Source organism: Chelonoidis abingdonii, chromosome 7, assembly GCF_003597395.2.
Source record: "Chelonoidis abingdonii isolate Lonesome George chromosome 7, CheloAbing_2.0, whole genome shotgun sequence".
In the NCBI taxonomy this organism is placed as follows: domain Eukaryota; kingdom Metazoa; phylum Chordata; order Testudines; family Testudinidae; genus Chelonoidis; species Chelonoidis abingdonii.
The window spans coordinates 108,444,918-108,467,563 of NC_133775.1; the positions used below are offsets into that span (position 1 = coordinate 108,444,918).

At 45.7% G+C, this 22,646-nt stretch overlaps 1 protein-coding gene across 1 annotated transcript; it reads right to left on the minus strand.

Annotated features, from left to right (window-relative positions):
* Positions 1-298: 298 nt before the first annotated feature.
* On the minus strand, positions 299-20,993 carry MED7 (mediator complex subunit 7). Its single transcript, XM_032800470.1, has 2 exons — positions 20,918-20,993; positions 299-2,846 (listed from the first exon to the last, which is right to left on the minus strand). Exon 2 carries the CDS (start codon positions 2,826-2,828, stop codon positions 2,139-2,141), a length of 690 nt encoding a protein of 229 aa, XP_032656361.1. The 5' UTR covers positions 2,829-2,846; positions 20,918-20,993; the 3' UTR covers positions 299-2,138.
* Between the last annotated feature and the right edge of the window lie 1,653 nt (positions 20,994-22,646).

Consider the following 22,646-nt stretch of genomic DNA (forward strand, 5'->3'; position numbering starts at 1 on the left):
CCCATCTTAACGTTTTCTTAGCTAAGGAGTTAGAGTAGTGCAAAATTGTTATTTACAGCTTCCTTGAAACCACAAAGCATAGATGACCTCTGAAAACCAAAAGAGATATTGGACACTTTAATAAATGTGCAACTATAATTAGACATACGCCATTTGGTTTTGAACCTAAATGTCAAAGTTTAGGATCTAGTCATTCTTGTTAGCTATGACCAAACACTTCCAGACCTCTCTAATCAGGGTTAAGAAGTAAATAAAGAGCTTACCCAGACATTCATTTTATACAGAAAGCACAGCTTAATAGATTCTTCAGTTGAATGACCTTTATTTCAACACTATCTGTACAAACTTATTAAAAGCATTGTTTAATTTCAGCAACTGTCCACAAGATAAAGATCGCCATGGTGACTGGCAGAGGCACCAGAGGTGGGCATGGGGCTCAACTCACTACAGCAATTGAGGCACTTCATCACTGCTAACAGTGTACTTTTGTGATTGAAGTGTGTGATCCTGCTCCTGCTGAACTTGGTGTCAACAATTCTCATTGACTCCAACAGGAGGAGGATCACGGTTGAAGGTCTTCATTTTACAACAGTCTGTCAACCTAGGAAGTTTTTGCATCCACTAGAATTTGCACAAAAAATATTTTATGACTTGAATCCGTCATTAAGCCCAAGATAAGGTGGGTGAAATTTTTAAAAACAGAGCATTTTATTCAGAGACAAGTCTCAAGGGGTTTCGAAGCCTGAAAAGTCTTTTAATCTGTTTGAAAATATAAGTTTTGATTTTAGAACCTTCCTGTTTTTCCTACCTCCATGTTATTAGAGGATAGGTGGGTAGGAGTAACATGTATGCTTCTCTAGTTTCAGTTGGGAAATAGTACTTAATGATGTTTCATTTCAAAGGGCATGGATATTGCACTGACATTACTCCCTGAAAGTCTATGTTTCTAAAAGGAACAAGGAAAAAAAAAAATTGGTCATGGATATACTGGTGCACACACAGAATCTAGCATGTGAGAGGGCTAAAGGGAGTCTGCAACATTCTGATAGCTGCACAAAAAGGTTTTTTGTTGTTAAACAATTGTACTGTACCAGGGCCTGACTCACTTCTCAGTCACTGAAAGGAATTAGATTAGGTTTCATTCAAAACAGGCTGAAAAGTCTTTGTACAAAATGGAATTTTTGCTGGGATTAATTTGTTAGTGTTCTCAAGATGAAAATAATGAATACTAAAAAATACTGGTTAAATCCGCCTGTCTTAACACAGGGCTTGATTCTGTGTCTTGATCCTGACAAAGAGGGAAGTAGCGAATACTCTCACTTCAGGTATTTTCAGTGAACATGCACATTTAATAAAAAGAGTTAGCATTTAAAGAATATTTCCTGGTATGTTTAAAGGAGTAAGTATCTAGGTATCTCCAGTTTTAAAAGAATTACTGCTCATTAGTCCTTGGAAAACGTAAATCTATTTTGTTACCAAGATTGTCTCCTGAACAGAGTTTATTGTAGAGCTACTTATGAGTGTTAGGCTACCAACACTGAATTTTTAAGCCACTAAAGTGAGCATTCCTTTAGACAATTATATTGACTTTACAAAACTAAAAAGGAGAGAATTAAATTTTGACCTACCAACATTGTCAGTAATAATAATAAACCCATCTTTTATACCAGAATACAGTTTTATAGTTATTTATCATAACATTTGTACAAGGTACCTTTAACTTATTTGAAATTGTCAAAACCAGATTCCTTGCAGAGACTGATCTTTTCTCAATCCTATATTTCATGGAAATTAATAAAATAAGTGCATCTATAAAACCAGTAAATGAGTGAGTGAAAATATAACAAAGCCACGGAATAAAGCTTACTTCAACTGACGTAATGCACTTGTTTCAACAAAATGGTATAAAAGACTTATTCTTTTCTGTTCTGAACAGCACACCATACAAATTGCATCTACAAAATATCAAGCAATGCTTCTGTTTGATCACCTGCAAAATCCTAGCTCCGTGATTGTTTATTTACATAGACACCAAAAGGAGGAAAAAAACCCCACCAAAAAACCCCACAGCATATGACCTCTAGCATCAAGTCCACTTTTTGCCCCCAAGAACTTTATTCAATTACAAAAGTGTCTTTTCATGTCATTTCATCAATAATGCTACACATAGCAGCATCTTTGTCTAAAACCTGATCTTTCTTGCAGCCAGAGCTCTCTCTCTGCTGTTCATTCTGTCCCATACAATTCTGTCCACCAATATCCATGGGCTCAGTTTTTAACCTCATCCCTCCCTCTGAATGAGGCAAATCGTCAGGTAAGGAGGCCAGACAGTTCTGGATCATTTCTACAACTCGCTCTAAATGCTTCTGAAACCTCTCAGCAGTCTCCAAACGCTGACGTTTCTGCACCTCCATCATAACCCTTAGTGTCTCCCTGGCTTGGTGGGGTCGATATTCATTTATAAGATGATGGACATGGACAAAAAGCAGTTTTAAGTCTTCCAGTTTCTCCTCTCGTTTTATGCTGCCTGGGCTCCTTATCAAGATATCCAAGAGGTCCAAAAAGTTTATCAGGATAGACATATTGAGTTTTCTTAGTTCCTTCTTGTGGTCAAACTGCATGGGATGCAATCGTTCAATGCCTTGGCTTTCCAAGGGTCGAATAATGAGATCATCACATTGGAACTGGTTACCAAACATCATGTAGCTGTCTTTCACAGGTGGTGGAGGCTTAGGGGCTAGACCTTTCCGAATATTTTCATCTGTATATTCCTTTATATACTGCATTGGAGGTGGAGGGAGAGCACTCACTTGCTGAGGTTCCCCCATTGTGGCGGATGAAAGTATCTGTGGAATAACCCATAAAAATGTAGGATTAGGTTAGTTATAAATTAGTTTTACAGCATATTTAAATATAGTGCGCTACCCCTTTCAGCAAATGTGATGTAAGGTCACTGCTAGAACGATACCACCTGCCCCATCAAGATCTCTTGGCTTTCAATATTAACAGTGATTTCTTTAATAATTTCTTATGCTCGCAACTACAGGAAAATGGACTACTATAAATGCTACAAGATATATTTTTAAAACAAGGGATGTTCTTTAGATCCAAATTTAGTATTTATCAATCATGGTAGGGACTGGTCTATCAAAATTACAATCTGAAGTTCTCTGTTTATCCACAGAACAGGTATAGCAACATTAGAAACAGAGCAAGCTTTTCTCCCACTAGTTAATGTACCCTGGTCTCAAAGGGCTTCTTGAGATGAAAGAAGGGTTCAGGCTTGACGCTCATTCAGTGCTTTGGATCTCTGCTCAGACTGTAGATGAGGGTGTTTATGTTTGGTGCTTTTTGAGAGTCAGACACTTGTCCACTACAAAAGAGGCAGAAACCTTCCTAAATTTCACACAGGCCAGTAAGCAGCTATCAGATGTAGGTGCTTTCCATCCCTGCCACCTTAAGCCACATCAGACTGGTCACAAAGATAAAAGGCTCCATCACGTCCATTACCAGCCTCCTGAACACACACCCCCAGCTTTGGAGGAATCACTCCAAGGATCAATTTAAAAAAAAAAAAAATCAGACTTAAATACACAAACTTTAAACACTCCCCTTTATAAAGGATCCTAAACAGGGGAGTATCCTCAACTCTCATCCTTGCGAGTGAGGCTGGGGCACTGAGTCAACAACATACCACCCTGAACTGGTCACCCCTGGGCAGTGACAGGCTACACGCATCCCCAAAGAGCATTCCCCAGGGAGCAAGGTCCGAGCCCCGGGGAAGGGTGGTGCAGGGGGGGGCTCTGTGGGGCCTGGCAGGGGGTGCTCTAGGGTGCCCGGAGGAAGCGAGAAGGCGGCTGGGCTCTGTGGTGCACGGGAAGAGCCGGGGAGCGGGCGGGGGGCATGGGTGACACGGGGTATGCCGGCGGCGGAGGGCGCCGGGAGCTCTGTGTGCACGGGGTGTGCGCGGGGGGAGGGCGGAGGAGGCTCTTGGTGACACGGGTGTGCCGGGGGGGAGGCCGGGGGCTCTGCTGGTGCAACGGGAAGAGCCGGGGGGGCGAGCGCGCACGGGGGGCTCTGTGGTGCCACCCGTCGAATGAAGCTCTGGGCGGGTAGTGTACGTATTGTTCTGTTGGTCGCGGTTGGGTGCAACGGGATAGAGAGCCGGGGGGGGGGAATGGAGGCGGGAGGCTTCTGTGGCAGGCCGCTTATGAGCCTTCGGTGTATCGGTGGGGAGGCGCGGCTGAACAGGTCCTCTGGTGTGTTGGCAAATGCGGGAAGAGGTTCAGGGGTGGCGGAGGTTTGCGGGTAGGGCTACTGTGTGGGGCAGTTGCCGCGCGCGAGCAGCTCGTCGGGGTGAGCCGACCGCTGGGGGGTCTCGTGTGCACGGAAGAGCGGGGGGAGGGGCCGGGGCGGCTCTGTGGTAGCGGAAACGGGGGGAGGCGGCGGGTGGCTCTGTGGTGACGAGCAGGGGCCGGGGTGTGCCGGGACGGGGGAGGGGCGGGGGGCTCTGGTGCAACGGGAAAGGCGGGGGGAGGGGCCGGGGGCTCTGTTGTGCAACGGGAAAGAGCCGGGGGGGCCGGGGGGCTCTGTGGTGCACAGGGCAAGAGGCCGGGGGGCGGGCCGGGGGCTCTGTGTGCACGGAAGAGCGGGGGGAGGGCCGGGGGCTTCTGTGGTGAACCGAGAAGAGCCGGGGGGGGAGGGCCAGGGTGGTCGCGCTGTGGTGGGCACGGTGTGCGGGAAGACCAGGTGCTGGGGAGGAGGCCTGGGGGTTGTGTGCTCTTGGTGCACTGGATGAAGATGGCCGTTTGCTTTGTTGGGGGAGGCCACGGGGGCACTCTGGTCAACTTTTTACTGCAGGCGTGACATGGGTGATGGTGTCTTAAGGTTTTTACCGCGTGTGGTACGGCCCATTTTTTCGCTGCTGGTGCCTTGTTGGAGTGCAGCGGAAGGTATGACATTTCGGCATGTGGGCCGATTTCTGTGTTTTCAGCCTGTCGGTCGGGGGCAATTATGCGCTTCACTGTGGAGTGCCATTCGGCGTGACCCTCCCACCACACAAGTCTCTCCTATGGTGCACCACGTACCCCGCCTGAGGTATCCTTTGCATGTCTCGCACTTGCCCTACCTTGCGCCTCTTCTGGTGCGCCCTTTGTTTGGCCTCGGGAGGTGCTCTTGCCCCCCGTGACTCACCTCACCTCCTGCTCGCGCCCGTCACCTTCAGCCTGTGCTGGATCACAGGATACTCTTCGCACCACTTGTGATTTGAGTAGAGTCCAGCGATTCCTTCGGCCGCTCACCCCTGGGGAGAGGCGGTGCCTTTGCCCAATAGGGGCTGTTTGGGTGGCTCTGTGGCTAGCAAACCCGCCGGGTGCTGCAGACAGAGAGCTCTCCAGGGCGGGGCGGATGTGGCTCTTTGCGCGGGGCTCTGCGCCGTGCGCTCGCGGGGAACACATATACCGGGGGCGAGGCCGGGGCTTCTGTGGGTGCACGGGCGAAAGCGGGGGGGGATGGGGCCAGGCCAGGGGCCTGTGTCAACCGGGGTGGTCCGGGCGGGGCGAGGGGGCCCGCGAGGGGCTCTGCGTGTGCACCGCGGGGTGGCCGGCGGGAGGGGCGGGGAGCTCTGTGGTGGCGACGAAGAGCGGGGGGGGAAGGGTGAGGGGCGGAGGGGCCAGGATGGCTCTCTGCGGGGGTGGTGCAATACCGGGAAGACCGGGCAACTCATGCTGTGCTCTTTCGCCGAGATAGGGTGCTGCTGTTCCTGTCGCCAGGGCCCACGTGGGCTCTGTCCGTTGTCGAGCAACGCGTGAATGTAGCACCGCGGGGGCCGCCATGTTCTATTTCCAATGGTTCTGCTGGAAGCTGTATTACTCCCGTGGTTTCTGCTACTAGGTACATCCCCAAGACCCTTTCCTCTGTGTTGGCCCGGGGAAAAAACAAACACAAAAAAAAGAGGACCTGGTGTCTCGTCTCTGTTGATCCCACCCTTTCCTTCTTATTTAGTTCCCGGGGCTGGGGCAGACGGGGGGCCGGCCGCCGGGGAGGGGCCGGGGAGCCTCTGTGGTTGCAACGGGAAGACCCGGGGGGAGGGGACTGGGGGGCTCTGTGGCAAGGCACGGAAAGCCGGCGGGGGGAGCGGGGGGCGGGGGCGCTCTGCTGGTGCCGGGAAAGAGCCCCCCGGGGGGGAGGCAGCGCCGCCAGCGCCCCCACCCCCGCCTCGGTGGCCGAATTGTCTGTTGCTAGTTTAGCGCATTGGCGTTCCCCTGCTGCCATTTATATCCAGCTGCGCCCTGTGCGTCGTCATCCTTTTTTAATCCAGTTAGTGAAATCTGGCCACTGAGTTGATAAGCCATTCATGTGTCCTTCCAGCAGGGGCCCAGCAATTCCATTGTTTTTTGCTTGAGCTGATGGGTCTCCTCTCCATCTCGATAAGAGTGCAGCACTGCTGCCATGTTCATTTTCTCATCCTGCGTCCCCAGATCCACAAGAGCAGGGATTATTCTTCTTTTATCGGTGGTTGGTTCAGTCGTTCTGACTGTCATCAAGCGTGTTTGCTCTTTTGACTGCTGCGCAACTGCTCCAAGAACCCTGTCCTCTCCAAGTTTCGGGAAGGGACTTCAAGAATTTCGGGTGATCCTTGCGTGGGATTTGGTTCCATCGTAGACTTATTGCAATCACGTGCTTCTATAGCATATTGGTCAGAATTGGAGACACGGGAGGGGCGGGGGCTTGTGGTGCAATCGGAGAGCCGGGGGGAGGGGCCACGGGGGGCTCTGTGGTTGCACGCCAACCCCCCACCCCGTGATAGATCCGAGGAAGACCGGGGGAGGGGCGGGGGTTCGCTGCTGGTGCACAGGGGTGGCGCAAGGGGAGAGGGGCGGGGGGAGGCCTCTGCCCGTGGTGTGCTATCACACATGAAACCATAGTGCTGGGTTCTCGGACTGACACCTAATAACTGGCAAGATGGGAGAGGTACACGCGCCAGAGCCGGGGGGGGAGGCGGAGGGACACCTTCTTTCTATCGTTCAGTCATTTAATTGATTGCCCGGGTGGATTTTCCTGGCCTTGTCAGACATGGAAGGTCCTGGAAATGAAAAAATGGCTAGAAGAGCCCATGAAGGGCATTGGATTGTAGGCAGAAATCTCGCGGGAACGAGCCGGCGACGGGGGGGAGGGGCCGGGGCCGTGGTGCACAGGGTGTGCCCGGGGGGAGGGGAGCGGGACGCTCTGTGGAGTCGGCACGAGAAAGCCGGGGGAGGGGGCGGGCGGGAGCGGGGGCCTGCTTGGTTGCACGGAGAAGAGCCGGGGGGGGAGGGGCCCGGGGGGGCCTGCTGGGCCACGGGTGTGAAACGGCGGGGGGAGAGGGACGGGGAAGGCTTGTCTGTGTGCACGGGAAGCAGCCGCCGAGGGGGGAGGGCTGGGGCCGTGGCACGGAAGAGCCGGGGGGAGGCGGGTAGGCATCTGGGCGTCTCCGGCGAGCACGGGGTCATGTCGGGCAGGGCGGTGGGGAGGCTCTTGTTGCACGGAAGAGCGGGGGAGGGGCGGGGGCCCTCTGTGGTGCACGGGAAGAGCCGGGGGGAGGGGCCCACTGGTGGTCAGGTATCGGTTTGCGAGTGAACAGTGTGCCTTGTTTTTCTGGGTGATTGTATAGTAGGGGGATTTCTCCTTCCTTACTGTGTTTTTGTTTTTAGTTTGCTGCGGTAGGACTGGAATGGATTGTAGTGTTTGAGTTTACATTGTTGTTGCTTTTGGTGACCGTCTGTAATTCCTTTGGTGAGTTCTTGTCTGAGGGATTGGGTAGTATTGTGAGTGTGTTTTTTTTGTTTTATTTTAGGTGGATATTTGTAATTCAGTTTATGCCCGTTTATTCCCAGCTGGGCTATTTTGATAGTGTTCATTTTAATATTTCATTGGTATTCTATTGTTTATGAGGAGTTGCCTGGCCGCTTATAATTATTATTTATCCGTGATTTTTTTGCAGTTATTCGGGTGTGGACGTTAATTGCCAATTATCGAGGGGAGACCGGGGCTTCTTGTGGTGGCAGGACGGGAAGATGCAGTAGAAATTTTATGTAATTTTTCATGAAAGCACCCTGAGGGTATATTGGGTAATGGTGAAAGTGAAGCAGGCAACCGGCTGGCCAGTCGGGTAGCAAGGGCCTGAGTAAATGCAACAGAGCCTCCAATTGGGCGAATAAGGGAGCCTCCACCAGATTCTAAAACCAGTTGGAGATGCTTAACCTAGTACCGTTATGGCCTGATCAAACCCTGTTAAGTTCCAAATGGAAGAACTCCATGACCGTTATAGGCCCAAGATCAACGGGGTCCTAATTTTTGTGCCAATATCAAACCAGCTCCCTCTAAGCCGCGAGATGGAAAAAGATAAACTAGCCAAAAGGTCTCTCCGTGTACTCCGTGCAACTTTTGTATAGATAGAGACGGCGGAGTTACTTGCTGGCATTTAAGAGATAACCGAATTTATTTGACATAAACTATTCGTGGGCCTACCCGCCCACCTTACCACCAACACTGGCCTGCTACTCTGAAATATAATTAATCTCTGGGTGGATATTCTTTTAGGGACACGTTATGAGAAATCCTGTCGTTTCAGCGGATGGGATCCCGTAGAGGGGAGTTCTCCCTCTGTCAAATGTCCGTGATTTACCAAGAGAGTCGGACCGTGGGGTGAGTGATTGTGCGAATTTATATATAAAGAGCCTCTCGATCTCCAACCCCAGGATAGGGCAGGGGCTGTGAGGAGCGCACTGGCCTATTTTTTTGGGCTCTAGGAGTTAACTGTTGTGTGCGAAGATTCGTTAGTGATAGTGCACGGGGAAGAAAGCAAAACAGGTGGGCCAGCGGCGGTAAAGGAGAAAAATGAGTACCCATAAGTATTATGGGCATCCTTGGTGTACGAACGTTGTGATCTTATATACAGAATAACCTAAATATAAAAAAGTAATTGGAAGAAGAAGATCTATTATGTTCCCGAGTAATCTCACCCCAGATTTTGCAGGTAACTCATGTTTCTCATGTTTCATTGGTGTTTTCTAGGTGTTTTTTATAATCTCTGTGCATAATAAATCTCACGTTCATTGATACTTCATGAAGGAGCCGGGGGTAGTAGGGCACTCGGCGATTTACCCTTGGGGGCTGGGTCCCCGCGCCGGGTCGCTATGGATGCTAGATTTGCATACCATTGGGCCCTATCCATCGCGCATACCACGTGAAAGTAAGGTCGTCAGGAGTTTAGTAAAAATAGATAATAGTAAAATGAAAGTTGTTTGGGGCCAAAGTTGGGGGGGATAGGACCTTTTTCCTACAACTGCACTCATCTAGTTTATGTATTTTCTAAAGCTCCTGACACTTCATTCACAGTTTGTATGCTGGCTATTTTTAGGGCCAATTTGCAATCTGGCATCTCCTGGGATATTCGATCCCCTGTCTTCATTTGAGAGTCAATGGACCAGGAGGATGTGCCAGCGACCTCTTGATTCAGGCTTTAATTTAGTGCCACGAGTCTGAACATTTGGCCTGAGTTTTTAAGACTGTAATGTGTTTTCACTGTCATATAAAAGAGTGGATCATATATATAGTAATATAGTAGTGAAGTGTAAATGATCATTACTTGCTTGGGAGTTTTTTACTTTATAAGCAATGCTGAAGTGTGAAGTATGTGGATGGGACACAGTGTGACTTAGTATAAGAGAGTGTAGGCTCAGGAGTTATGATACTTATTCACCCAACAAATTGAGATTTAAGGAAATGTTTGCAGAGGAAATAGGAATAATCATAGTTAAGAATTGGCAAGGTGAATTTTAATTTTGCACATAATGAAAACTGGATATGACAGTGTTTTTGGAAAGTGCTATCAGGCCCAGACAAGGGTCTTTGGAAGAGCTCTTAACTGTGATAGTTTACTAGAGTCGCCAATCTGGCTGACATGATTTAAATGGTTCTAAGAAAATTGAGGAGCAGGGGCTAGGATTCTTAAACCGGACATATGAATGCATAAGATTGGGGATGTGTGGAGCCAAGCAAAACACGCACCAATAAGGTAGACTTAGATTAGGCTCAGACCAGGGTATTTCTTTACTATCTTAAAAAATTACTTTATCAGAAATGAAACTTTCATGACAATTAATATTTAAACTGGACGCTGGTTAATTTAGAATGTAATGAACATCAGCTGCTTCGTTGCCTCAAGAGAAGGATCTGAAAATTCGCAGCTATGATTATGTATGCTTGACTCGTGATGAAAAAGTTCGGTGAACATCATGTGATCTTGAGAACAGGTTCTTTCTCGCTTTGGAGCTCTTGTGGGCATACAAAGTATTGATGTAAGTCACACTTTGTCTCATCAAACATGTGCAGTAAAGTAAGATTATTCTCTAATCACTGGAAAAGCAGGTTACTTCATTCATTTGGTTAATTAGAAGTGCTATGGCCTCTCTGCACCTGTTTGTAACGTATAGAATCATCTATTCTATAAAAAAAAACATAAAATTTTTTAGAAGAGTCCTGAAAAACTGTTATCACAATTTTTTAGATAGATTTCTCTTAGATGTGGCTTTTGTTAGTGGTAGTATTTCTTGTCATACGAGAGAGAACATGATAAATTGAATTATCTGACAAGTACAAGGCATTAAATAGTGGTGAAAAAACATGAGTTGCAGTAAGATGAATTCGCTGAATATTTTCTTTCAATAAACAGTTGATAGGCTTAAACAACACCTGCTGAGTATTTAACTGACATTGAATGGAATTGTTTTAATTCTTTCATAAAACCTCACTAATGACGCAAGTCAAGTGAGGCAAATTTAGCCTTGTATAATCCACGACAAGCTATTTCGTATTCGCATTTCTTATACGTTATAGGGGAAAACCCACATGTAGTGTAACTAATTCAAGGATCTGTTCTATGTGTCCGCTAAAGGTCAGGTGTAAATTACTGTGCGAGATACTGAAGCCACACACAGTTGCAAAATATGCCAGTATAAAGATACTCTCTAATCCTCTCAGAAAATTGGAAGGCAGGATTTAACTATGGAGGCACGAGACTACACTTGGAGGAATTTGTGGCTCGATTGCTATTTAGACTGCATGTTCTCTCTTTTGAATGCATGAGGAGTTTATAGGAAATAAAAACTTTAAAGTATAACATGTGATGATAAGAGTAAAAACATAATTTGTACTACGGTTTGCATGTCACCTCTGCATGGGTTTCAAGGAATACAAGATGGGCTTTTGATTTAGAAGTATGATACAGTCCATTAACGTAATCAAATTCTGGGTATGAGTTAGGGGGACCTATTTCAATTCTTTTCTTGTTTAATTTAGGAGACCTAAAAAAAGGGGTCAGCACATTGGGAGCCGGGTGAAGAGCGTCAGCCCTTCATATGTTAGGACCAAGGCTTGGTCCCTGAATCAATGTGGACAGGCATTATACAGCCTTCCAGCGCAAATCTACAAGTATATTACTGGTTCACCAATTGATCTCTGCGTGCAGGAACGTAGCATGCTTATTTATGCAACGGGTGCTCTATAATGGGGGGTGGGTGAAGGCACGAGGTGCGAGAGTAAGTATATCTAGTTCGTGGTCACATTAAGGGAGGGATTAAGAGAAGGATTTATTCCTGTTATGATACCCAGATGGACTTCTCACAATTTCAGGAGAGTGGAGAAGGGGAATGTAACATGTATTTGCAGGGACGTCTGAGGTGCCAATTCAGAATCAGGATGAGCCTAATCCAGTGCTGTTTTGGAGAAGTCATACCTTTCCATTGATACAAACTTGTTACTCCTTGTGAAGTCATGGGTTTCACCAGGCTGAATAATATTGCAACGTAAGGCACTTAGTTTTGAACTGACCGGTACAGATGCATTCCACAGTACGGAAACTCTTTTATCTCACAATAGAGTTATGACAGGTGGACACCAGTATCCACCACCAGTCAGAAACTAACTACAAAGACTAGGAAGTAGCTAAGGGGATGGTTTGGCAAAGGCCTCCGAGGAGGCTGTTTGCATAATGTTCATATGTGAGTTCATTGGGGTAGGAGTGAATGGAGGGAGGAGTTTTTGTGCCAGTAACATGTTGGCAAAATTTCTCTTTATTTTCACAGCACTATTTGTCTGGAAAAAGTTTGAGAGAGATGTGAATCACATGGTTATTAATAAGGACTAACAACACATTCTTCAGTCACACAGGGTGAAATCCTGGCCGCAATTCAAGTCAATGGGAATTATTGCGCTTGACTTCAAGGAGCCGGATTGCGTACGAAGTGTCTATGCCATGTTCATTCAGGGCAGACGTGTGCTGAAGGGTCTCAGACGTAAATGTCCTAGGAGCAGGAAATGCACTGTTGATCCATCCTGCTGCAGCTCTGCATCTCATGGAGCCTGGGAGGAAGTAAAATGACCTGCCCAGGGAACCAAGGGATGATTGTGCAAATCCGACCTGACTTTAGTTGGTGTGGATCCTCTTCAGGGTCAGTGGACTTCGGTGGGTTGGCACAGAGGTTAAATTGCAACTCCTGGCAGCAGGAATGAATCGAGACCTTATCTCAAGCATTATAATTACAAGTAGGTGCTGCTATACAGCGTTGTCTCTCCACAAGAAGGCGTTCATGAGAGAGCTTGGAGAGAATTGAATAGCTTCTTGTTATGGTTTATGGGTGTCTTATATTGAAATAGACTTTCAGTGGGATAGAGCAGAATTACTATGTTTCTGGGGTTGGTGCACGGCGATAGACCCGGGGCCGTCACATTTTGGTCTTTAAAACTATGGGATGATCATCTGCTAAGAAGGGGGTTCAAGGCACGGCATATGGCGATCTGACTGCAAAACACCAGGCAATTTGTGGGGCACTGATATAATAGAACAAACAGATTGTGATCTTATGATTTCAAGTTGTATCACTGAGGGCCCAGACTATCTTGATTTAAGGACAGTGGGAATTTGGCAATCGTGTCAGTGGCAGAAGGTCTTGGCCCCAGACTGACTGCTAAAATTAGTTCTAGAGGTACTAAGACTTCTGGACCACTGAGCTCAGCTAATATAAGCCATGGGGATCATCAGAATTTTCACACCTGCATGTTTTTTTAAACATGTAACCAGAAAAAATCCTTACTTGACTTCTCAAAGCAGGGAAAGCTTCAGATTGGGTGATGTTTTCCAAAAGCTTGGGCCCTCCTGGCCCTCACTTCAACATCAATGCCCGCAAAGCCAAGAAGTGAGTAGCCGGGCATTGATGATCGTGCAACTGAAGACCTTGGTCACAGGACCTGGCTATTCACTCTCTTCCCAATCATCTTCTCTCTCAGTACATCATGCGGTGTTATTGAAACAAGGATGTCATTTGGATGAAAAAAGTATGACAGGGAGAAATGAGTGACATCTATGTGAAAGGGTAAGGGTGCTCCTCTGACCTGCTCATGTGAGAGTTTTAATGAGATGTTAAAAATGTCTAATATCATTATCTCTGTACTATATAAACAGAATTAATAATCACATGAAAGCGTGCTGCATGGTCTAAGTATAATACTGTGAGATAAAGCTAACTAAAGTAACGCAATAGTGTGGATAGCTGAAAGTGATTCTAGTTGGAATATGTCTAGCAGGTGGGAAAGGATTAAACTACTTTAACTTTGTGGCTGTATCTGAACAACCGTGGCATCCTAGTTATGAATGCTTACTTGACTGCAGCTAATGAGAAAAGGGTGCGAGAGTGGGCGAGTGTTCTCTCAAAATTCCTCCGTAGGACTGAAGTTTAAACGTGTTATTGTCTCATGACTAAGTTTTGATTTAGACAAATCTGCAAAACAAAATTAGACATATTCCTGGAGCGGACTCTAGTAACTTATCTGAGGCAGGCTCACAGCCGTAGATTCTCAAGGGTACAGGCAGCCAGGAGTCTGATTCGCTCAAATCATGTGGACTAGCTCTGTCGGGTTAGTTGTCTAACAGGTTAGTAGTGTAGCCGTGCAGTAACATGGGTAGTGGCTCAGGCTGAGCTGCCGGCGTACATGCGTCACCAACCCAAGGGGGCATACTTTTGGGCAGCTAGTCTAAGCTCGACAAGTCCATTGCTAATCGTAGGCGCTATCTCAAGCGGAGGTAGCGCAGTAATTGACCTAGCTGGGAACCACTCAGCTACTGTGTAGACATAGAGTATGGCTACGGCCTTAGTAAGGATTAGGCATTTATTAGATGAAAATAACACTCACATTAAATGAGGAAAAAAGCATATTGGGGATATACGATCGTGCTCTAAGCTTACCACTATGTACTAACAGGTTTTGGTAGATGGGCAAACTTAATGTTAGGAGGCAGTTCTATGTTTTATTACACTGGCTGGATATGGGTCCAACTGAAGGCCAAAGAATTGTGCATCATCTCAGCGTTTTTACAGTAAAATCCTATACGTCATAGACTGTATCATGTAAAATGTTGTTGCAATATTTACCAGCACTAAGTATTTAGTGGCACAGGCTGGAATATATTTGCTTTTACTTTCGAGCTGGATCTGGCATGAAGAAAATGGAGCAGAAAACAGATGTGCACTAAGGTCAACTGGATGGTGAAGGGATTTTAACTGGAGATTTCTTATCCCGTTTGATAGCTTTCCGCTGAGCAACTCTGTATGGTTTCTTAAAAAGGTTGCGGTATTCTTCTAAAGTTCAATATAAGATTATCATGTACTCATTACTGTAATTAAGCATTTCTGGAGCTGAATATACTGTCTGAGTGAGCTTATGTCTTAAGAGTTGTATGTGCATAGCTAGGGCAAATTGGCCCTGTTGTTGATTTTGCACAGTAAGGGACCCAGCAATGCTCCTTACGAAGCAGCTGCCATGAGCTTACTGGGTACAAACTGGTCTTAGTTACAGAAGATGCAACCTACACAGTGGGAGTTGTCTGTTGGCAGAAGGGCTAGGACTGGGGTCCTGAAATCATGTATGAAACGTGTTGTAAGATAGAAAACTACTTGCATTTTCAATAATAAACAATTAACAGGCAGAAAGTTATTTTATTTCGTTAGGAAGCATTTTTTGGAGCTCGACAAACGAATTCAGAATCCCCCAAACGATCATTCAGCATATGGGATATGACAAGTTCTCCTTGGATGACTACCTGTGTAATGACTTTCACAGCTAAGAATATCATCATTGAAGTGTAGAGATATGCAAATGAACATTGCAAGCTTGCATCATTGCCAGGACAAATTTTTCAAATTGGACTCTACAAGTGTCAATTTGTCATGTAGTTTTGTATCTGAAACCCCCTTGTGCTACAGATTTTGGTGTATATATCATTGTGATCACAAATGATGGAATTTTGACACACAAAATCTTCAAGCATCAAAGCTTAACTGTTTTTTTCACTCATCTAATTGTATTGTGTATACATGGTAGCTGTGCAAAATCGCATGGGCAGAGTATTTTTGCATGAAAAAGTTGGCATGCCACAAAATTGAGGCAGGGTTGAGGCCGCTCTTTGAAATGTTGCCTTTACATATTTCTCGGATTATTCATTCAGAGGAGAGGTGACTTGATTAAGACTGCCTCTTCAGAATCCTAAATATATTAGTGTGATATTCTGCTGAGTAATGTCAGCCATTTGTCATATTAACATGCTGAGGAAAATCAGACTTTTGTGCAGTGCACAGTACACCAGGCTTACTGATAAGAAACCTCCATCCTCTCACACATTCACACAACTTTGAATATTTGGAATTCGATCTGAAGTTTTGCTGTTGACCATGGTCTTGAAGGCAAATCCTGGACTGCACAGAATGAGAGGAGTGTCATGCAAAGGCATTGTAAAGCTATCTCAATAGCTGCTGCTATAGCTGCACAGGAATGACTCTGCAGTGTCTTAGAGGTAGCCTCAAGGATGCTCTAAGTTTATGCTGTGCTCAGAACAGCTACAAGGAGTGAAAACGACAACTGAAAATTGGCTTTAATCATCTGTAAGTATAAATCACACATTCAATATCAAAATTTGTGTATGGATGTTGTTTTCTTTAATTTTGCCCAGTGATTTTACTGGACAGCCAGTTGAAGACTAACAGGAAGTGTTAGGGTTCTCACAGGACTCTCATTCCCAGAACATCACTGCGTCAATGCCTTTAGTCTTGTCCAGCACATCCTGCTATTCTACTTACATATGCTTCTGTGAGGAGATTACAAGGTAGATATCATGATGTTTAATGTTTTTAGAGTGTTCACAAGGTCAGGTTGAAACAGATAACCATTTCATGTATGGCCCTAGTAAGATTTGACTGGAACATCTGTGCTTTGCAGTTATTTAACAGAAATGATTTTCTCTTTCACTTTCTGTGGTAGGGTTTTGTTGAATTGATTTCTAACAACACAGTTTATTCAGCAAAAAGCTCTGAAACCTGCAATATAGACTGATTCCAGAATACAGCAGAACAAGCCCTCAAGGCTCCAAGACTGTATACACTCTCGAACAGAAATCCATGAAGGGGTGGTAGGCCATGTTAACCATTGAAATTTGACGGCTACTGTTCTTGGCTGTATGATTATTTCATTGTATATAGTAATTCACTTGTTCTGGCTTACTGCTGTTTTTTTTAAAATGATACTGGCTCCCTGCAGCTGCTCCTTTGAAGATCTGATAAGCTTTTAGTGGTCATTAAGCTTCATGCTTATAGACGATGGAGCATTAGGGGTATATACAGTGGATCACACAGAGCGTTGGAAGATTTGCTTGGTGAGCGAAGTTAAGTAGCTTTTGATGGGTTTAGTTATTTAATCAGATTGAGTACTGTTTCTTCTAGGTCCATTAATCTCAGTAGAATTCAGAAAAATATTGATCTAGACTCACTTTGGTTATATTCCTTAAGCACTGAGTTATCTCGGGATGACATTAGCTCCACTTAATGTCTCACTGGGAATACGGTGGCTCGTTGTACATGTGGAGTAAAGTAAGGGGAAAGGCTGAAACCAAGAAGCTTTTTATGAAAATTGCAATCCAATTTGTGTTAAATGACGCGACTATTGCTTGACATCAAGCCAATAAATGGTAAGGTCAGTAACTATGACTGGCTCATAAGGAACTGTTTATTACCTTTTAACTGCAAAAGGTGCTAAGGTGTGAATTCTGCAAATGCTTAGGGATAAGCAGCTTTACACAGTAGTAGGTACTGAAATACAAGATTTATCATTGAGCAGTGTTGACCAGAGCTAGACTTAAGCAAATGGTAGTTTTTGCCATTGGCCTCTATTGATTAGAGTTACCGACTTTTTTCAAACGTATCCAATTGTCTTCTGAATGACTTCCTATAAACACTAACTCCTGGGATGAGGTAGATGAAAAAAATATGAACTATTCACCAATACCGAACTGATTTTTTTAAATGTTCCCAGCAGCCTTATATAAGGTTGAGATTTTGTTAATGTATGGGAAGAGAACAAGACCTGGGGTTGTCATTGAAGAAGAAGTGGAATTCTTTATTTCACATTCATAAACAATACATTATTGCGGAATGGAACCAAACTATAGCTTGGAATACCCGAACGGGCATGGATTAAACACAATGCGTGTGTCTAACATTTTAAACTCAGATTGTTGTTGTAAACAGTGTCATAGCAAACCTTTTGAGGTAGCTTATCAAACTGTACAAGGAGATTTAAATGTAAACACTTTACATGCAAAAGCAGCAGAGAATCTGTGGCAGCTTTAGATAACAGACTTTGGATTCTGACTTTCGTGGGTGAATACCTATCAGAGAAATGGTAGTGGAAATTTAGGGAAGGTATAATATGAACTAGCAAGCCAGCTTAGCGATAATCGAGGTTATTCATCAAGGGAGGATGAGGCACTACATTCATGCTGACGAAGTGGGTATTCACCACGAAAGTTCATGATCCAAAACGTGCTGATTAGTCTATAGGCTGCCACAGGATTTCGCTGCTTTTTTACGATCCGACGAACAAGGTTACCGCCTCTCGATACTTGTGAATGTGTTTAAGGTAATAATGTTTTATGTGATGTATAATGCTTTACATGTCTTGATTTACTCAAGGGTAAGTTGAGATGACTCTGGAGTCTCAATGAATAAAGAGGCTAGGAAAGGGTGGAGGAAGAGCATGAACCCACATGACCCAAGGTTAGACTACAAAGTGAGATATAATTTCTTTGCTTGTAGCTTTGTAAGATGCGTGTAAAACCCTTAACTAAAAAAGTATTGTTTATGAGATGCCACATTTAGACGAAATGATGTTCAGATATCAGCTATCAAGTTTCCCAAACTTTATAATAGGGGGCATTTGTGTTTCTATCTTACAATTTTCATATGCATACTGAATAAAAATGCAATTTTGTGTATATGTGTTGCAAATTAATGAACTGTCTTCTTAGACAATCAGTTAATCTAATCTTTTCAACTCTACTATAGTTAATTATTATTGAATGTGTTTTCTTCTCAACTGAATATTTAACCTCTCCTGTTTGTTACGATGACGAATATGTCTTCACATGCAGCCGACCAGAACTTCTTCTTTGGTTTACAAATCCTATTGCAAACATGAAATTTATTGTGTGGCGGGGCAGATTTAATGGACTTATAGGCATGGGTATGATCTTACTGATTGCTATTGTTGTTTCTGGCGATATCTTATATTCACTGGCGAGGCAGGTTTTAAATGTGTGCTTCATGTGTGTTATTCAGTTTGTGACATAACTGCTGGCTTAAATTACGGTCAAAGCACAAGGGACGCATAGTCTGGACTTTTATTCAGTCAAAATAACGTTGATCTGTTAGTGGGGAGTAGGAGGACCTTACATCTACCTTTTAAATGTAGCGATACACTTTTCAGTCCTATTGGGATCAAATATTTAGAAATGTATGCATTGAATTGTAGAGATTTTATTGTATCTATGCAAAGACGTTAGCGCAAGTTAAGAGGCCTTAAATCGATGCTTCTAGATTGCAATTGTTGCAGAAATGCATGATAGAAGTAGATATATTTGGAAACGGTCGATTTCATTACTACTTTCATTTAAATAAATACCTTATGCTCTTCAACACACGGGGAGAGTAAAGAACGAGAAATTACATGTTATTTAGGTGGGGAGCGGGAGGGACGCAGGTAGTATTTCAAAATGAAAGTAGAATGAAATCCACAGTTTCCAATATCTATTCTAATCTGCATTTCTGCACAATGCATCTAGAAGCACGTTTAAGGCCTTCTTAATGGCCATGAATCTTTGTTACATAGACCATAAAAAATCCTATCCATCATGCATCATTTAATAATTGATCAACTAGGATGAAAGTGATTATACTTTAAAAAGTTGTAGATGTAAGGGTCAGTCCTGCGCTCCCCACTAAACAGAGTCAATATCGTTTTCTTTGACGAATAAGAGTCCAGACTAGGTCCTTGTTTTGACCTTAAGTAAATGCCAGAGTTAAGTCAAATGAAGAACAAATAGGAAATTTAAAAATGCTACGGCAGTGAATATAAGAGTATCGCAGAGACACAATACAATCAGTAGGATGATATGCTAGAAGATCCATCTTAAATCTGCGCCACAGGGTTCAATAATTTCATTGTCTTGACATCGGATTTGTAAACCAAAGGAGGAGTTTCTGGTCGGTCTGTGAAAGGAACAATATTGGTTCATGTTAAAAAACAGGGAGAGTTAATACTTCAAGTGTGAGAATAAACCAGTTCAATTAATTAATTAAGTATATAGAGTTGAATAAAGATAGATAACTGATTCGTTAAGAAGGACAGGTTCATTAAATTTGCAACAACTATAAGGATGCTCTCTGGTCTGAGAAAGATGTTGCTCTTTTATCTCAGATCCAAATAGGGAGAAGAATTGTAAGATACGGGAAGAAATTTAGCCCTGTATATATAAAGTTTGGGAAATTCTAGCTGATAATCTGAAGCATCATTTGCTCAATGTGGATTCAAACAATACTTTTTAGTTGTAGTGGGTGTTACAGCATTCTTCAAGATAGTAAAGAAAAAAATATATTCACTTTGGTAAGCGTCTAACTTGGGGTATATGTTGGGGTGTCATCTCTTCCTTTGACCAGCTGGCCTTGATCCTCAGTTTATTTGTCATTGAGGATTCGCAGAGTCATCTAATCTTGTAACTGAGGGTAATCAGAACATGTTAAACATATGACATGACATATAAACATTTTCTTAAACAGTGTAAAGTAGAAGGGGTAGCGCGTGTTAGTCTGAATCTGTAAAAGCAGCAAGAATCCTGTGGCAACCGTTATAGGACTAACAGGAGTTTTGGATCATGAGTTTCGTGGTGAGTACATTCGTCAGATTGAATGTAGTGCTCTGCCTCCTGTTGAACTAACTCGTTATCTTAGCTTCTTGCTAGCAATATTTATACGCTGTCGCCTGGAATTTCACTACTTCCAGTGTGATGAAGTGGGTATTCAGCACGAAAGCTCATGATCAGATCGTGCTGTTGTCCTATAAGGTGCACAGGATTCTCTGCTGCTTTTAGGCAGTAAAGTGTTTGTTTTGATTTAATCTCTTGTAGGTTTGGCTAGTTTCGGAGCGCGTGATAACGTCGCTCTAGACTCGCCAGTGGGACGGCGGGGAAGCGAGGGGGAGAGACGGTCTTGGCTGCCTCTGTGCCCGCGGGGGGGGGGGGGGGGGGTCTGAGGCGGCGTCGGGTGAGCGGCGCGGGCTCCAGGGGCCATGGGAGCGCGCGGAGGGGAAGCACCGGCTGGGCTTCTGGTGCCCGGCGGGGGGGGGGGGGTCCTGCGGCGGCGGGGGGTGGACGCGGCGGGCTCTAGGTGCCCATGGGGAGCGGGGAGGGGGGAGAAGACGGCTGGGCTCTCTGGTGCCCGGCGGGGGGCGCTCCGCGGTGCCCCTCTCCATGTGCAGGCCCCTCGGACGCAGCGCTCACCTGGTGCCTCGGCGGCTGCTCCCCTGCCCGGCCCGGCCACAGAGACGAGCGCAGCCTCCCGCCGGCCCCCACTGCTCCGTCCCGTACTCACTTCCGGCGACCGCAGCGCCCTCCCTGCTCCCATTGGCTCGCAGGGACCGCCGTGGGCCGCAGACGTCGCCGTTTGACTGGCTCCTCCCAACGCCAGTAACAGACCTGCCCCGCCCCCTGGCCGTAGCAGGCTCCGCCAAGGCAGCGCGGAGCATGCTGGGAGTGGACGCCAATGGGGGAGGGAGGGACGCGGGGGGGGGCTGTGCGTGGCGCGCATGCGCGTGGGGTCTATGCCTCTGCCCTGGGGAGATAGCCCCAGGGGGATACAAAGGGCAGCGTCACGGGGGGGGGGTGTGGTTAGCCCTCCCTCCAAGCCTGCCCCCCCATTGCACCCCCAAACCCCCTTATCTGCACTTGCACCTCGAGAGCCCTAGCAGCTTCCTGCAGCTGGGCACCCTCCTGCTCCTGGCCGGCGGGGGTTGAATGCGTGTGGCCCGCGAGAGGCGCCTGAGCCGAACACCCCAGCGGTGCGGGGCCAGGAGCTCCCACCTCAGGCCAAAGCAGGTCTCCCCACTTGTTTTCATCTCTGCTCCAGAGTGCGTTGGCGGAACAGCTGCCGTTTGCCCAGAGACCAGGGCCAGCGGGGACCAGATCATTTGGTCTGACCCCATGTGAGACCTGCTCCCAAAGAATTCCTAGGCCAGATCTTGTAGGAAAACATCCAGTTTTGATTGTAAAATGGTCAGTGATGGAGAACCCACCTCGACCCCCAGTGAATTGTTCCGCTGGTTAATTGTTCACCTAGGGTTACCAATTTTGGTTGGATGAAACCTGGAGGTTTCATCACATGACATAATCTTTAATTAAAGGTTAATCTTTAGTTCCTGGAGACTCCAGAACAATCCTGGAGGCTTGGCAACCCTACTCTCGCCATTAAAAATTTACACCTTATTTCCAGTCTGAATTTGGCTAGCTTCAGCTCCCAGCCATTGGATTGTGTTAGGCCTTTCTCTGCCAGATGGAAGAGCCCATTATTAAATATTTGTTCCCCATGCAGATACTTATAGACTGTAATCAAGTCACCCCTAAACCTTCATGGGTTCCATTCCATTGTGGTAGAATCTGTTCTGCAGGACCGCTATGGGTATGTCTACACTGCAATGACACACCCCGGCTGGCTCGTGTTGGACTCACAGGGCTCAGGCCTCAGGGCGATAAAATAGTAATATAGCTATTTGGGCCCAGGCTCTGGGACCGTCCCCCTCCTGGTGTTCCAGAGCCCAGGCTCCAGCCCAAGCCTGAACATCTACTGTGCAGTTTTATAGCCCCACAGCCCAAGCCCCAGGAGCCTGAATCAGCTGACAAGGGCCAGCCACAGGTCAGCTGTTTTATTGTGGTGTAGACATACCCTATGAAATGATTTTTGGTGCACTGATATTCGTGCTATGTTCCCTTTGTGGCAGCAGAGGGCAGCAATGTTACTGGAATGACAGGAGTGAACCCTCCTATGTTTGTGACTTGCAGTTTTGTATGTTTGTGGCTTGCAGTTTTGTAGCCATGTTAAGCCCAGGATATTAGAGAGACAAGGTGGGTGAGGTAATAGCTTTTATTGTACCAACTTTTGCTGGTGAAAGACAAGTTGGTCTAATAAAATATATTACCTTATCCGCCTCTAATACATTCGTGGCATCATTTAGTG